A 16,535-nucleotide genomic window follows, 5' to 3' on the forward strand; every position below is an offset into this window, starting at 1 on the left:
CCCCCCCCTTAAGAAAAGAAGTACCATGGACATGAGCAATTGTAATAGACTGAAATAGGATGTAATTCATGCAGTAACTTTACCCTTTGTGATGTGTATTTTTCTCATTGGGGCTGTTATGCGTTCACACGGTGCTTCAGAGGGGCGAAAGTTTTACTTTCAGTAAACAGAGACTGTTCTGCCTCCACTGTCTTATTTTATTAGACAAGTAATTTTAGGAGAACTTCATAAAAAACTACTTTAGTTCTTAAAGGCATATTTAAATGAAGCTTACATCCAGCCATAGAATGTCATAATTGAAATATCACTGAAGCTCATTGAGATTAATCTTTTTGCTTTTTAATTTCAATGTGCACCCTGATTCTGTGTTGTAGTAATATAGCATTTCAGGTCAAAGACATCTCTATAGATTGCATTTGTGGCATGCGTCAATAATCCCTGCTTGTTCCGCAATTGATGAAATTGGTATGAAATGAAAATTCACCCTCTCTATGCATCGTATTGATCTTATTGTAAGCGATATATATGTAATTTTGAATTAAAATATCATAACTTAACCTTCCAGAGAAATGACAGACTTCTCTCAGCAAGACTTCTTTTTGTTCATTGGCTCAAGTAGTGCTGTGAATTTGGAGTGGGACTGTTTGTCATCCAGTGGAAGATGGGGAAGTGTTTGAAACTTATTTCTGCAATTCCAAATGTCACTAGTTGCACAGAAATTACACACTTCATTAATTTATCAATATGTTTATGACACACATAGTCACATTTCAAAAACATAACCATAACATTTAAAACATTATTGTGATTTAAGCAATTCACATGGTATGATACAGTAGAATTGCTTGTAAAATACAAAATACTTTTTGTAAAATACTTGTAAAAAAAAAAACTTGTAAAAGCAAACTTTTTACCTAGTGTACAGTCATAAATGTTAGAGTAGGGTTGTTATAGATAACTAAAACCTTAAAAACATTGCTACTTAAAATAAAATAAATGTTACTGTTAAATGTTACATAAACGTAAACTTTTTTTTACATTTCTGCTAGTTGCCAAGACAACATTTCTCAATTAAATTTATTTTAACTTGATAAAATAGCTTAAACTGAAACCGAAATAAAATTGATAAAGACTGTGTAGACATATAAAAAAATAAATCCTACAAATGACAAAAACAGATCAAAATTACTTTAACATTAATTAAAAATGAAAATGGAAAACATAAAAATCAAAACTAATTCAAAATATAATAGTTTCATAATGATACTAAAATAACTCTTTTAAACTGTTTTCTGCATGTTATTCTTGTAGTTATTTACCACCAGCGGCTAATGAATCAGAAGTCTCACACATTCACAGGAAGTAGCTTACAGTGAATACAAGGTATCCATAGAGTTTATGAGTTTTGAATTCCTGCTGTGAACCCTATTCATTTCTTGTTTTGCAAGGCTTCCACTGATACGTGCATCACTGTAAATGCGTTTTCCATTCTTTTGGAGTTTAAACTATTTCTGCGGGAAATTGGCAGAATCCCACAGTTGCAATCAATAGAGCTTATGTTATGTCGATCAACCCAGCATAGGTTAACCTGACATTATTACGCAGGTCAAGCCAACATTAACAAGAAATTTAATTTGTATTTGTGGAAGAACAGAAGATCTTGACCTTCTCTACTAAAGTTCTCTATAATGTTCTCTCCAGTGCATCTCCCATTGCAGGCTTCCTGGATGACTACGCCTTTGTGGTGTGTGGGCTGCTGGACCTGTTTGAGGCCACGCAAAGGGTCCACTGGCTGCAGTGGGCTGAAGAGCTCCAGCTGAGGCAGGATCAGCTCTTCTGGGATTCCCAGGGCAGCGGCTACTTCTGCAGCGACCCCTCAGATCCGACCCTGCTGTTAGCTCTCAAACAGGGTGAGGAGCAGAAATGTGACATCATGTGTGACGGTACCCTGTATTAAGGGTGTGGAAAGCCTATGGATCTAGGCTTTTTGCTTTGGGAATGTGTGGGTGGGTATGAGTCATGGGAAGGATGATGAAGATCTGTAGCTGTCAGTCTACATTCTGCATCACTCCACCGCTGATAGCTCCACCACACTGCGCTCCTATGTACCCTCGCCTGGGTATGTCTGGCTGAAACCGAGTTATTTTATTTGAAACCGAGTCTTTTATTATGCTGTAATGTCCTTCTCTCTTTTCTATCTCACCCAAACACACTGCCTTTTTTCACACCATTTCTTTTCCAGTCCATCTTCTGATGAATTCCAATATCTCCTCCTCCACCCTCTCCGTGTTTCTGGGTAGAATTTGACCAATATAGAAGACTGATCCAGTACTTCAAAGACTGTTTTGTTAAAGCAATTGATATTTCCTTGAAGTAACACCGCATCCCTTTTATTTCATACTGTGCACCATTCATCACCTTCTGCGTGACATTGCTATGGAAGTGGAATGAGAGAGTGATTTTTCATTCTTTTTTTGTCCGCACACATACTTTCGAACTATATAAGTGCCGGGGCTTAATGTCCCGAATGGCTTGGCTCCATATTTTCTCTGTAGGAATTGGTAGTACGAGCTGATGTGAGCAAATAGTCGCACCAGTGTGCCTGGGCCGTGACTGATGGCACTGTGAAAATGGCACTGACACCAATTAGATATGGATGAGAGCTGAGAAAGCTAACTGTTATGCTTTTGTTGTTGCTTCTGATAAATTAAAATGGACATAAGACAGATTTTTCATCTTTTTTGAGTGACTGGGCCATAATATAGTGAGCCAGAGTTGGCTCCATTAGGAGTCATGCGGTGCTGTCACGTCTTAGAACCGAGTCCCTTCACCTCTCTCTGTCGGTGGAAGATGGATTGCCTCCCAAAGCATCTGCCACTCTACATTTTACGCCTTGCCCAAACGAGACAAGAAAAAAACGAGTCAGCTTTGCCATTTTGTAAAAACCACAGGCAGTGTAGCCACTAGATTTTCTAAAATAAAGCTATTGGGTTTCTTTATTTTGGGCTTGAGTCCTTCAAAGACTTTTGTTGCTGTGCAAATATTTTAAGTATTTAATAGAAAGCCTGTTTTCCATATTGACCACATGCAATGCTGTGTTCAAGTCCTCCTGGGAAGTTCTACATTATGAGTTTGAAAATCATGATAAGTATAGTCATAATTTATTTATCTTTTTCACTTCCACATAAAGACAGTCATTAAAGCGTCGTAAAGAGTCATTTAAGAAGCTGCATTACTGTTCAGAAGTTTGGGTTCGGTAAGATTTTTCAATTTTTTTAATGAAGTCTTTTACGCTCATCAAGGCTGCATTTATTTGACCTAATCACAGTAAAAAGAATAATATTGTGAAATTGAATTACAGTAAATATTTTGTATTTTAATATATGAAGCTGAATTATTAGCAGCCTTTACTCCAGTCTTCACCGCCACATGATCCTTCAGAAATAAGTTTAATTGTTGCTAGTGGTTGCTTAATATTTTTGTGGAAACTGTGATACTTTTTTTCAGGATTTTTTGATGAATAGCATTTATTTGAAATAGAAATCTTTGTAACATTACAAATGTCTTTATGCTCATTTTGATTAATTTAATGCATCCTTGCAGATTAAAACTGTGATTTTCTTTTAAAACAAAAATCTCATTGACCCTAAACTTTCTAACTGTAGTGTATTTCGGGAAGCTACAAAGTAAATGCAACAAAATAAAGCACAAAGGATGCACATTCCAGGTGCAGCTGATGTTTTATATATGTGTTTGCTGTGAGAGAGAGAGAGAGAGAGAGAACGTTGGGAAATAGTTTGGTCCCACTATCCTGTCTCCTCATAAACCAGGCAAATTATTAGTATTTTCTGGCAAGCTTTATTACTAAACTCTACACCCAAGCTATACAAACCAATTTTACCTCCAACGTTCATAATTACAATTTATGATCAATACTTATTTTCTTCCACCAGAATTCGCAAACTGATATACTCTTAAAGACAAGTTAGGAGTATATCAGCTTGTAAATACGATCATTCTGACATGACTTGTAAATACGATCATTCTGACATGACTGCATGTGTCTTCTAAGGAGCAAGCTACCTGATATCATCTGCATGAGTTTAGTCACCAGAATTCGCAAACTGATATACTCCTAACTTGTCTTTAAGAAAATCCAGATTTGTTGTGCCGTTCATGTGTGCTCAGCTTGTAAATACGATCATTCTGACATGACTTGCACGCAGTAAATGGCCATGTGTGGTGCATGTGTCTTCTAAGGAGCAAGCTACCTGATATCATCTGCATGAGTTTAGTTGGAACAGCATTGCTGCTATTCATCAGTCATCGCTTCCATCCCTCTCAGCTCCCAGATGCAATCAGCTCATTACACTGTGACACGAGGCATGGGAACCCACTCCCAACTCCCCCTTTGCACACAAACAAAGAGCAGATAAAGTAAATCAACTCACAGCTCTAGAGCCACTTCACTTGTGATATCAGACACTTATAGCTCGGCTTAAACTGATAAATGTGCTCCAGTTAAATTGATATTGGAACCATAAATGTTATGATGCAGTTTTTTCCAGAAGCCAGACTGTTTACGTCAATGTGTTTGAAAACATGGCTGATACGCTGGACTGGACTTATCTGACTAGAATACCATTGTATCTTTTCCTTTTTTACAATTTTTTTTTACAGATCAGGACGGTGCAGAACCCAGTGCGAACTCTGTCTCAGCCATGAACTTGCTGCGACTCTCCCACCACACAGGCCGGCAGGACTGGATACAACGCTCACAGCAATTACTGACTGCCTTCTCTGATAGACTGATTAAGGTGCCAGTCGCCCTGCCAGACATGGTCCGCAGTGTCATGGCCCAGCATTACACCCTTAAGCAGGTAACTGCAGTCTCGTCCACAACTACTGAATATGAAGTTTAAAAGTCTGGTTTCACTTGTCACGTCATGTCCAACTGATGCAATGGCAATGAAATGCTATTTTTTAAGCCTCCTTGACTGAATACTACAATAAGACAGACATGTTCTCAAGTCCCTATGCTAGACTCCAATCTCAAGTCCAAGTCTTGACAGTTTTTCACTATATGCTTCTGATTAGTTTTATAAACACTTTTTAAGATGTATATTTTCAATATTTTCAATATTTATGATTTAATTAAACCTTATTTAAACTATAAATTAAGTATGTATTGTTTGTTAGCTTATTTAATCATTTATTTTCTATTTTACCATTATTATAATTATTATGTTTATGTATTATTTAACATTGTTTTACGTATTTATTTGAATATATTTACACTTATTATTAATTATATTTATTTATATATTATTATATGTAAATATTTATTAACATAATTATTATTATTATTATTACTATTAAATATTGTTTACAAAATATTTATTAATTTACTTTTATTTATCCAGCAGTGTAAGAAATGATTAGTGAACAATGCTTTTTGCCTTAAATTAAAATTGATTATGACTCCAGGCAGAACAGAACTGAGGATAGACCATTGATCAAGGGACTCTGTTCTCAATGATTTTCCTGTTCCACCTGGTGTAGATGTCCTGCAGGTTGACGATACACCTGTGGTGTAATATGCAGCTGACCGCACCACCCTCTGTACGTCCTTCTGGTCCAATGTTTTGCTGCTACTGTACCAGATAGTAATGCAGCCTGACAGGAAGCTCTCAATTGTGCACGCAAGTTTAATGATCTGAGCATCTGTAGAGTCATCCTGAACTTCCGTAGGCATGTGTGGGCCATGCCAGGCATTCTGGAAGATACAACTTAATACAACCTATTGAACATAAAGGTGTCAAAACCAGCCAGTGAAGCTGGTTGACCACAAAAGTCTTGCTGGTTAAGAAATCTGGTGGGGAAAACAACAAATCAGCATGCGAGACACAGCATATGCTGGCATCACATTTTGGTTTCAGCTGGTCTTTGGATGCTTCTTTTGTATTCATTTATATTTCCATCCATGTTTAATGCTGTAATAAACAAATGTTGTGTAATTTTAGGAGCTCAGATATAAAAATTGTGTGTATATGTACACAGACTATCGTTCAAACGTTTGGGGTCGGTTTAATGATTTTTTAAAATGTTTTTGAAGTCTCTTATGCTTACCAAGGCTGAAGTTATTTGATATCATGAAATACATTAAAAACAGTAATACTGTGAAATATTATTACAATTTAAAAGAACTGTTTTCTATTTTATAATATTTTACAATGTAATTTATTCCTGTGATGGCAAAGCTGAATTTTCAGCAACCATTACTCCAGTCTTCAGTGTCACATGATCCTTCAGAAATTATATTAATATACTGATTTGTTGCTCATTTAACATTTCTTATTACTTTCAATGTTGGAAACAGCTGTGCTGCATAGTATTATTGTGGAAAAGTATAAAAGTATTGAAAGAAAGAAAGAAACTTTCTGACCCCAAACTTCTGAACCCTAATCTCTAGGCTTAATGGTGTATCTCATTGCTGATTCCTAAGCTTATTTGGGATATCAGTATGACCCTTGTTGCTTCTGTTATAAAGGTGCATACAGTAGAATTGAAAGCCAGTTCATCAGTCCTCACTATGAGGACCGTTAGTGCTTGGATCTGTCACAGATCAATTAGAATGATGCTGCTGGATAAAAGTTTTCCCTGTCAGGCCATTTTTCCAAAGTTTTCTCCTGTTCCTGGACAATTGTATGAGCTGTGAACATGTGTCATGGCCATCAGAGCTCACCAGCGGCAGAGAAGTCATCAGAGTAGGAGGAATAATAAGCTAGAGGTCCAGCTGAGGGCAGTCCACTGCACATCACACCTGTCCACCTCATTACAGCACCATACAAGCAGTCCTGACCCTTTCTTCTTCTTTTCGCATTTGTTCATTTGGTGGTTCATAAGTCTTTTTTTTTTTTTTTTTTGCTCACAAGTTTGTTGTTCTGTTCTGTGTAACAGTCTCTTATTTTTCTTGTAGATTGTCATCTGTGGCCAGCCTGATGCTGAGGACACTGCAAGTTTGATTTCCTGTGTCAACTCTCTATTTCTGCCCCATAAAGTAAGTGTGCTTTACTCTCTAAGACAGAGCGCTGTTAGGGCTATTAAGGTCACTCTAATAGGGTGCTTCAATCAGTTCATTCAACTTTGAAATACTATATGAGACAGGATTATTGTAGTTAACCAAAAAACTAAAATACACATTTTCTGCACACAAGTGACTTTTAATTTTCTTTTTTTCCCCCAAAGAGCACATTTAAAATATATGTATATGATTGAATGAAATATGCCAAGAATTGAAATTAACGTCTTTTTTAATCTGCCATAATAGACCTATATATAAAATTAATTTGGTGCAACACTGGATGATTTTACCTTTTTTCAGATTTTAGTGGCTTTTCACTGTATGTAGATGTTTTTTTTCTCATACATGACACGTTCATTGGTTTACACAGAATGCCTTGTGCATTGGAGTACAGTCATGCTAATGAGTTCACTAAAGTAATCTCCAGCGAAAGGTCAAGTTGTCAGATTTTTAACCTATGCATGCTGCGAGGCAAAGGGCTGGGACAATGGCTACCCACCACACCACATTTTACATTTTGGAATAATTAGTAAATAGTTAAGAGTTTTCTGTAGATGTTAGCCTTAGGCTTGGCTTTGTGGGGATTTTTTTTCTTTCGCTAAAGGTCGTAGCTCAGGATAGCATTGGCACTCTTCCTGCCCTTTTCCCCAGCGCTCCTCCGACTGCTCTCTTCTCTCACACGATGACAGAAAGAGCAAACACACACATGCTCGGCGCATCTGGCCTTACAAGTTTTAAGTGTGAAATACTAATAGCAAGCACAACAGAATACACACCAAGGTCTAACCTTTTGCCATTTATTACGGTGGTCTAACATCTTTATTGTGAAATCCCTAGAGAGGATAACACTCCCTGTCCTTAAGGCAGGAATAAAGTTTGTTTTTAAACGAAATGGACGAGAGAGATCATGAATGGAAAATAGGCTGGGGCCATCCCGTTGTTCTCTATTTCTGTTGTTACAGTAGGTGGCTCTGTAGGCTGGTGTTGGGAGGATGTAAGCATGATGTGACCTTACACTCCATCAGTGAACCCTGAATGTCATATCTCGTGTCAAAGGCTGAGTTTGATCTCCTCATGGTGCATCATATGTTCCTCCCTGGTGGGGCAAATATGGGGGTAGAATTGTTGCTTAATTCCAAATAAATAGATTATGATCCACAAATAAATAGAATGAGATCCACATATAAATCTTAAAGTTTCACAAACATGAATTAAATTCACAAATAAATAAAATAAGATTTGCAAATAAAAAACATATTCACAAATATATATTTATGTCACAACCACAACTTTGCCTGGCATTTATTTGTGAATCACGTCCTGTGCATTTGTAGATAGCTGCACGCATTTGTGAATCGCGTCCTGTGCATTTGCGAATTGTGAAACATTTCTTGCGTCAAGACGTGCTGACAATCCACAAATACGTGGACTCCACCCACCGTCTACTCAAGCCAATCAGATAACAGCCACATTCGCTGACCAATCGTAGCACAGTCTCGCTATAGCCAATCACGTTTTGCTTTACAATCAGGGCGGTCTCGTCCTGAGATAACTTCAATTCACAAATAAATGCCAGGCAAAGTTGTGGTTGTGACATACATATATATTTGTGAATATGTTTTTTATTTGCAAATCTCATTTAATTTATTTGTGAATTTAATTCATGTTTGTGAAACTTTAAGATTTATTTGTGGATCTCATTCTATGTATTTGTGGATCATAATCTATTTATTTGGAATTAAGCAACAATTCTACCCCCATAGGCAAAGTCTTTGGCACATTCATCTTTTTTCTCATTATAGCCACACTTCATAATCTTTCATTGGGATTTAATAACTTTCTTTGCTTCTAAAACAAATTTGCTGCTGACATAACCAAATCTGTGTAGGTAGGAAAATGAACAGTATAAATATATTATTCAGTCAAATCCAGATTGAAAAAATGAAGTCCTTTTCTACATTGTTTCCCAATGTATATTCTTTTAGAAATGTGCCACATATAAATGTTGCTCTAGGTTGTTTCATATCTGCAGTCTGTATATTTTGGTCTTTTCGGTTTTCATAGTAGTCTAGTAGGTATGAGAAATGTAATGTCTCTTGCTCCTGGCCAGATGTAATATTTGACTTGTTTAGTTATGATCCCTTTTTGCCATGTGCACAATATATATGGTTCTTTTTCTCTGTTTCGGAAATACTGGAGTGTGTGTGAGTGAGTGTGTGTCCCCTAATGCAGAGAAGTCATGCTTCTGTCAACGATTTGTGCAAATCCATCCCTGCCAGTCTGATCACAATAAAGCACATTTACTGTTGGTTAATTATGGGAATTTAAAAGCATAATTCACCCAATAGTGAACATTTATTTGCTAAAATTCATGTCATATCAACCACTTATGACAGATTGAGAGACAGATTTGTGCTCGTTTTTTTTTTATTTTTCTGTGGGGCACACAGAGTCTGTAGTGAATAATGACTTACATTTCAGCCTGTTTGTCACACACAGCTATTGTATGGCTTCACATTATAGCCCCAGCACTCACTCACTATTCTTCAAAAATTCACCTCATAAGTATGTCCTGCAGAAGAAAGAAAGCTATACGGTTACTGAACGAAATGATAGTAAGGGTGTTGAAATGAATCGTGTCTACGATGCATCGCAATGCAGACATGGACGATTCTGCATCGATGCAGTAATAGACCATAATTGATTATAGCATACTGACGTCATTTGCATACACACTTGTCACGTTAGCTTAAAATGGCGGAGGGAAGCGAAACACCAAAGCGAGTATTAGATGCATGAAACTCACGTACTGGCAAACTTTCATGTGCGCTTTGTGTTTGTTTGTCCTGAAGCTCGCGGCTGCAGTTAAATGCACTTGCATCATATTTGCTTGTATGTTTTGAAGTTATATTTAGTTGGTTAAATTCTTAGCAATTGTTTTGATTTATTATTAATTTGTAAGCCTGGTTGTATAATTTAATACAAATGCACAAAATAAATCTGATATAAAGTGAATATGAAAATGTAGCCATGTGCCGTAATATTGAAAATTGAGGATGTGACGTATCGTGATGCATTGTGATATCAAATTGAATCGAAACGTTGACATGACAATCGTAAACGAATCGAAACGTGAAACCAGTGATGATTCACATCCCTAATGATAGAGAGTAAAAATTAAAGTATTTTCATTTTTTTGGGGGGGTGAACTATCTCTACTTTATATCTGTTACATTGGGTGTGTCTTTTTTATGCGTTATTCAGCTATATAAAATCTCATAGAATTGAAGTAAGCATCTAGACAGGTGATTTGCCTGGGCCAACTGAGTGAATGGAGTCTCACTCATTCGTTCCCGGAGCATAAATCTTGGTGATCATAAGAGACTCCTTTCAAAAACATTAAAATATCATACCGACTTCACGCTTTTGGACGGTAGTGTAGATGTGTAAGCTGAACTTGCAAAAATCAGAGGGTGTGATTGTGGTCAGACTAAAGAGTTTACAAAAAGATAAATTTGTGCTTTAGTATGGCTGAAATTGAACTTTTAAAGTTTTTGAATTGTGTCAAGAAAATTCTTGCACTGAAAATTCTTGCACTGATTTGAACAGAGAGGGATGTTAGAGGATGCTTTCATGTACGGTGGGCTGACATGTCTGCTTTCAGTTACATGGAAAGATTAAGCTACATTTCTCTCTCTCTTTTCCTAATCTGTGTTTTTCATTTGTAACAAGAGAGACACGTAATTAGAGAGGGATAAATGGTTCTCACCTGCAGAGTCAGGACATGAATTAAACGTAATGAGAGCCATCATCTTAAGTCACTGAATCAGCCAGAACCAGCGCTTTGTCTCCATGGCATTGGGTATTCTTTATAAACAAAGAAAAACAGAGCTTGCTCTTACTCATTATAGTCATATAAATCCTGGCAATGGAAAAATCATGCATCAGTGTTCCTCAAACACACACATACATATTACTTGCAAATATTAAAGGCACAATCTGGTTCCTTGTGTGAAAAATGTGAAATTGAATCTGAGGCCTAGAGACTGTGGAGCTGATGAGATTTCCTGCTCGTACATTGCGAGAGCATTTAGAGCGGCATTGCGCTCTGCTTCCCATCTCTAAACCAAGAGCGTTAGTGTGACACTGGCTCACCTTGCATGTTTGTGTAGATATAGCTGTGATAGATTTAACCTGAACTCACCAAGGGTTATCAAAACAGCATTATCAGTAATTACCCCTTCTATTATCAAACCTGTTTGTTTAGCTTCACTGGAAATCCATCCATATCTATTTATATGAATGTAACGCCTGTCTGCAGTAAGAGGCTGCCTTTTGTGTGCACTTCAGTAAGTACCCCTTCTATTATCAAACCTGTTTGTTTAGCTTCACTGGAAATCCATCCATATCTATTTATATGAATGTAATGTAAGAATCTATAGTCTGCCCCGACCCAGATTCCACTCCACAATATATATTTGATCATGCTCATTTCCCAAAATGGCTTAATTAAAGAAGAAAGTCAACAGTTATGTTGTTTCTAGACCATTTGGGATGATCACATCCTGAGCAAATGGTGACCAATTGTAGAATGGAAGCAGGTGTGGGACACCATGAACCATCTCAGACAAAGGGGTGTCAGAACTTAATTAACATTAAGTTACGACAGGAGCAACTTCATTTACATTAAGGGTAGTAAACTCTGAGTGTATAAAATGTTTGAGCTTAGGATGTTCGTGGTTCATTCTGACTCCGTTGAACCCAAGGTACTACATGTACTTTGTCACTGCTATGCTGCAATAAAAATCTACATCGAGATCTTCAACGTCCTCATCACTTTTTCTTACAGTATCTATCTATCTATCTATCTATCTATCTATCTATCTATCGTTTTATCGTTCTATCGATCTATCTGTTGTTCTATCATTCTATTGTTCTAACGTTTGCTCCATCCATCCATCCATCCATCCATCCATCCATCCATCCATCCATCCATCCATCCATCCATTTTTGTTTAAAGTTTTCAAACAAACCTTTGTCAAGCAGTTTAAAGTTAAATACAAATTGCAATTATTCACCCAGTTTGCTGTGGATGCTAGTCTATGTAAACTGAAACAGCTTATGAACATGTGTGGCCCTGCTGTGATCTGAGAAATGCAACTAATTCTCTGTTTGTTACCTGAGACCTTACTGCACGCTTCACTGAGTTATACAAAACGAATTATTCCCATTCCACTGTACATATTGGGTATCCCCTGATCGCCGTGCCTTTGATGTGATAATAGCTTGTTCAACCTCATTCGGTACAAATGAAAGGTTTATGAAGACAGACCTAGAGAGGCTCGAGAGTGTGTTGCGAGGACCAATACCGAAAGAGCATTTTTCACGATACATTAGCCAACCAAACTAGAAAATCTTTTTTAATTTAAATCCAATTATTGTATCATCTGTTCTGTTCCTTCATTTTGGGGCGCCGAGTTTAATTGTGGGGAATGTGCTGTATAAGAATCTTCTGCTTTTGCGGTCTCATCTGTTCTTTACTGCACGCTTCACTGAGTTATACAAAACGAATTATTCCCATTCCACTGTACATATTGGGTATCCCCTGATCGCCGTGCCTTTGATGTGATAATAGCTTGTTCAACCTCATTCGGTACAAATGAAAGGTTTATGAAGACAGACCTAGAGAGGCTCGAGAGTGTGTTGCGAGGACCAATACCGAAAGAGCATTTTTCACGATACATTAGCCAACCAAACTAGAAAATCTTTTTTAATTTAAATCCAATTATTGTATCATCTGTTCTGTTCCTTCATTTTGGGGCGCCGAGTTTAATTGTGGGGAATGTGCTGTATAAGAATCTTCTGCTTTTGCGGTCTCATCTGTTCTTACTTATTTAATTCAAATTTGCTAGAGGGACACTTGAACTCAAAATCAATTAATCCCACCTGTTGCGATCTGCAGGCATGATTAAAATTGTTGGAATAAATTTATCCATACTTTAATTAGGCTAAAACCCGTGTTGATTATAAAGGTGGTACGGTAGGTGTGCAGATCCTCATGGGGCTTGTTACAGTAGAATATGAGGCTTTAGAACAGCCACTCCATATCCCTGATGATGGCAACCAGCTGCTCACTTCAGTCATGTGATTTCCTTGTGCTCATAGAAAGTCTGTTCTGAGATCAGTTTAGTCCATCCAAATGCATAAGCATATATTAAAGGGATAGTACACCCAAAAATTTAAATTCTGTCATTAATTACTCACCCTCATGTCGTTTCAAACTCGTAAGGTGACGCAGCTGACACAGAACAGCATACACTGTTTACGTCCAGCTGATACTCTCCAAAATGGCGCTACAGGGTGATGCGGAGGAGACGAATTGTTGAATAAAGTCTTTTTTTTTTCTTTTGCGCACAATAAGTATTCTCGTAGCTTCGTAAAATTACGGGTTGAATTAGGGTTGAACCCCTGATGTTACATGGATTATTTTACAGATCTCCTTGCTATGTTTCTGGACTTGGGAACATTTCAGTTGTATTGCTGTCTATGCAGGGTCAGACAGCTCTCAAAAATATCTTAATTTGTGTTCCGAAGATGAACGAAGGTCTTACGGGTTTGAAACGACATGAGAGTGAGTAATTAATAACAGAATTTTCATTTTTGGGTGAACTAACCATTTAACGGTGTCCAGGTGTACTATTGCCCAACAAAGAAAACACTTGTTCATTTAAAGATTCATTTAAATATAACTGCATTCCAGGGATGTGGTTTTCATACAGTTATTTCGTTAAGTACAGAGGTAATATTTATAGCTAATATTTCTATAGTATCTGAGATGGGATTTCTATATCTGAGATGGGATTTCGGCAGTACAGTAGAGCAAGGACCTTTGCACCGCAAAGATTTCTAGACTTCGTCTGATTACTGAGACAAATGGTCCTGAATCCCTAACAAGGCCGCTGAGACATCACAAGAGCCAGAGAGGTCCCCAGGCAACTCAACGGGAACGAAAGAGTACAAAGCAAAGGTTTAAAAAAGCCTTAGAATCTCAGAAACAACACAGTGTGGATTATAGTAGATCACACACAGTACCAGCATATTGTTTTAAAACTTCACATTTCTGATTTTTCTGGAAGAGATTGGTAGAGTCTCTGATTTCTTTTTGCCTTGTCTTTATAATAATAATTAATGTCAGCTAATCTCTTGTCTCATATTCCCAAAGTCAGGTCACGCATCATCATCATCACTCATGTCTAATGAACAATCTAACTCTGCATCTTCTTCTTCAGGGAGATGCTAAAATACACCCACACACAATCAGCAATACATTCCGTTACGTCTGTCACACAGATTTTGTGTTTAGAAATAGTTCCTGAAAGTAGTATCCAGTAGTCTAGCTTGTAATATCTATGATAAAAGCCATTTTTATTTATTATTGATATTAATTAAAAATGTGTAATGCAATATTTTAAACAGCATTTGATATTATATTATTGTGCCATTCTGCTTTCTGAAGACTAGTCAGAAGCCATGAGATTAATTGTGATAATTGTGTTCTCTTGACAGTTTAGAAATGGTAAGAAATAAAACATAATTATTAATTTTTATATATTATAAATTTATTTAGAAAAATATAAAATGTATCAAATATATTTAATTTGAACCATACTGTTATATCTTATGTTAACAATGTTAACATTTGTTTCTTTTATTTATTTACATTTATATTTATTTATTTGGTGAAATATTTTGCAAGGAGGTCACTATATTTTGGGGTTTTGGGCATCTAAACAATTGAAAACCCTGGAACTAAAGCATGATTGGATATTATTCATGTATTAACTAAACTTGTAATTGAGCTGTTTTGTGCCAGATTTAAACAAAGGAAGCAAATCTCATTGGACATTATGAATTACAGGCTGTGTTCAGTACTGGTTTGTAAATTGTTTTTTTTGTTCTAACCTCAGACCAGTGTAGTGGCTCAGTGTGTCAGCAGCTGTGTGTCACCAGCACTCTGCATTTAACACACACTCACACACCAGACAACATTGGCCTATGAAATAACCTTAGATGTGGACCATGAGAGAGATGGCCCCTTAAGGGATGGGATGTTGCAGTCTAGCTGTGTCTTTGTCCATCTTCCTTAAATCAGCTCCACTCAGATTAAACAAGGTATTTGTCTGTGTTAATCAGCATCATGACAAGAAATGCTTTTACTTTAGTCTGTCTAATTTCCTCAGAAGCCATTTTTTTGTTGTTGTTTTGAGATGCTCTGAAGTGTGAAAAGTCCGAAAAAGCTTCTAGAAATAATTATTCAAATTCATTTGGTACTATTACTTCCTCTGAAAGTATAGGAAAAAGTATAGGAAAATCATTTTTTGTATATCGCATTTGAAAACAATCCTTTTAACTGAAAGTGCTTTGTGAAAGGCTTGATAATGTGCACATTCTGGAGAGAATTTTATAATATTATTGTCCACAGTGCAAGATACTTCCATTTCCGTTCACTTTCCTAAACTAAGTTGAGAACTTAATGATACGATTACCTGAAATCACCCTGGAAAAACCTCACAGAGAGAGACTTTTAGCCTAAGCCTATACAGACAATTAAAATACCTCGCAAGTCTTTTATCCTCCTTATGAGAGTATTTCCGCAGGTACTCCACCTCATGGGAAATTGTCACTTTAGAGTTTCTTTGCCACCGGATGAATCCCTGACAAGCTTTAATGAGCACCCCAAGAGAGAACTGAGTTTAATAGGAAATGGGCTTTAGACGGACAAGCCAGTGTTCTTCATTTTCAGCTAGCTTAGCTGTTTTTTAAAAATGGTGTAGTCTGATTTATGCTCGCCCTATGAATTGCCCATTTGGGATCTGGACACCTTGTGAATCAGGGTCGGAGATGCTTTGACCATCTTGCGAGTTGATCTTGATGTATGCGTAGACCGACCTATGCATCAGCCTTGCAGGAATAGTCAACCCTTAACATCATTAAATCCTCCACAGGATCACGGACACTCAGACCAGAAGAGCAGAGCCTGCAGAGGTCAGGCAGTAGATCAGATGAAATAGATAAGAAGAAAATGTTCTCTTCTTAGGTGGTTGCCCTTTTCACACTTTTTTGCTCACTTTGAGTTGTGGGCATGCTGGAAATATAAGCTTCTCCCTGTCGCATTGCTTCCTTATCTGTTGAGAGTAACTTTGCTGATTGTGGTTGTGAGGTGAAGCAGGTCTTAGGCCTTGCCCACATATTTACAGATATTTCTGAAAACACAGTTTTCACCATAATTTTTCTTTTGACAAAAATATCTGCAAATATCTTAAAGTTTTTTTTGTTTAATTCATTTTTTGACCTAAATAGCTTTTAAACTTAATCAAAATTTCATTTTTATAACAGTTTTTTTTGTTGTTTTTTTTGTTTTACAGTATTAATTTTCTGGTAAAATTTTTTG

General features: G+C 36.9%; 1 protein-coding gene across 3 annotated transcripts in view; it reads left to right on the top strand.

Moving 5' to 3' along the window:
• Positions 1-16,535, top strand: part of spata20 (spermatogenesis associated 20) — a 34,285-nt gene that overhangs the window by 11,104 nt on the left and 6,646 nt on the right. For 2 of the 3 annotated variants that reach the window (XM_016250015.1, XM_016250017.1), the window contains 3 exons: positions 1,702-1,910; positions 4,681-4,880; positions 6,980-7,060. In XM_016250015.1, the coding sequence (XP_016105501.1) occupies positions 1,702-1,910; positions 4,681-4,880; positions 6,980-7,060 (490 nt within the window). Of the gene's footprint in view, positions 1-1,701; positions 1,911-4,345; positions 4,443-4,680; positions 4,881-6,979; positions 7,061-16,535 lie in introns of those variants that run through there. The other variant, XM_016250018.1, reaches the window with a different exon arrangement.

Source organism: Sinocyclocheilus grahami, unplaced genomic scaffold (genome assembly GCF_001515645.1).
Source record: "Sinocyclocheilus grahami isolate Dianchi unplaced genomic scaffold, SAMN03320097.WGS_v1.1 scaffold966.1, whole genome shotgun sequence".
Classification (NCBI taxonomy): domain Eukaryota; kingdom Metazoa; phylum Chordata; class Actinopteri; order Cypriniformes; family Cyprinidae; genus Sinocyclocheilus; species Sinocyclocheilus grahami.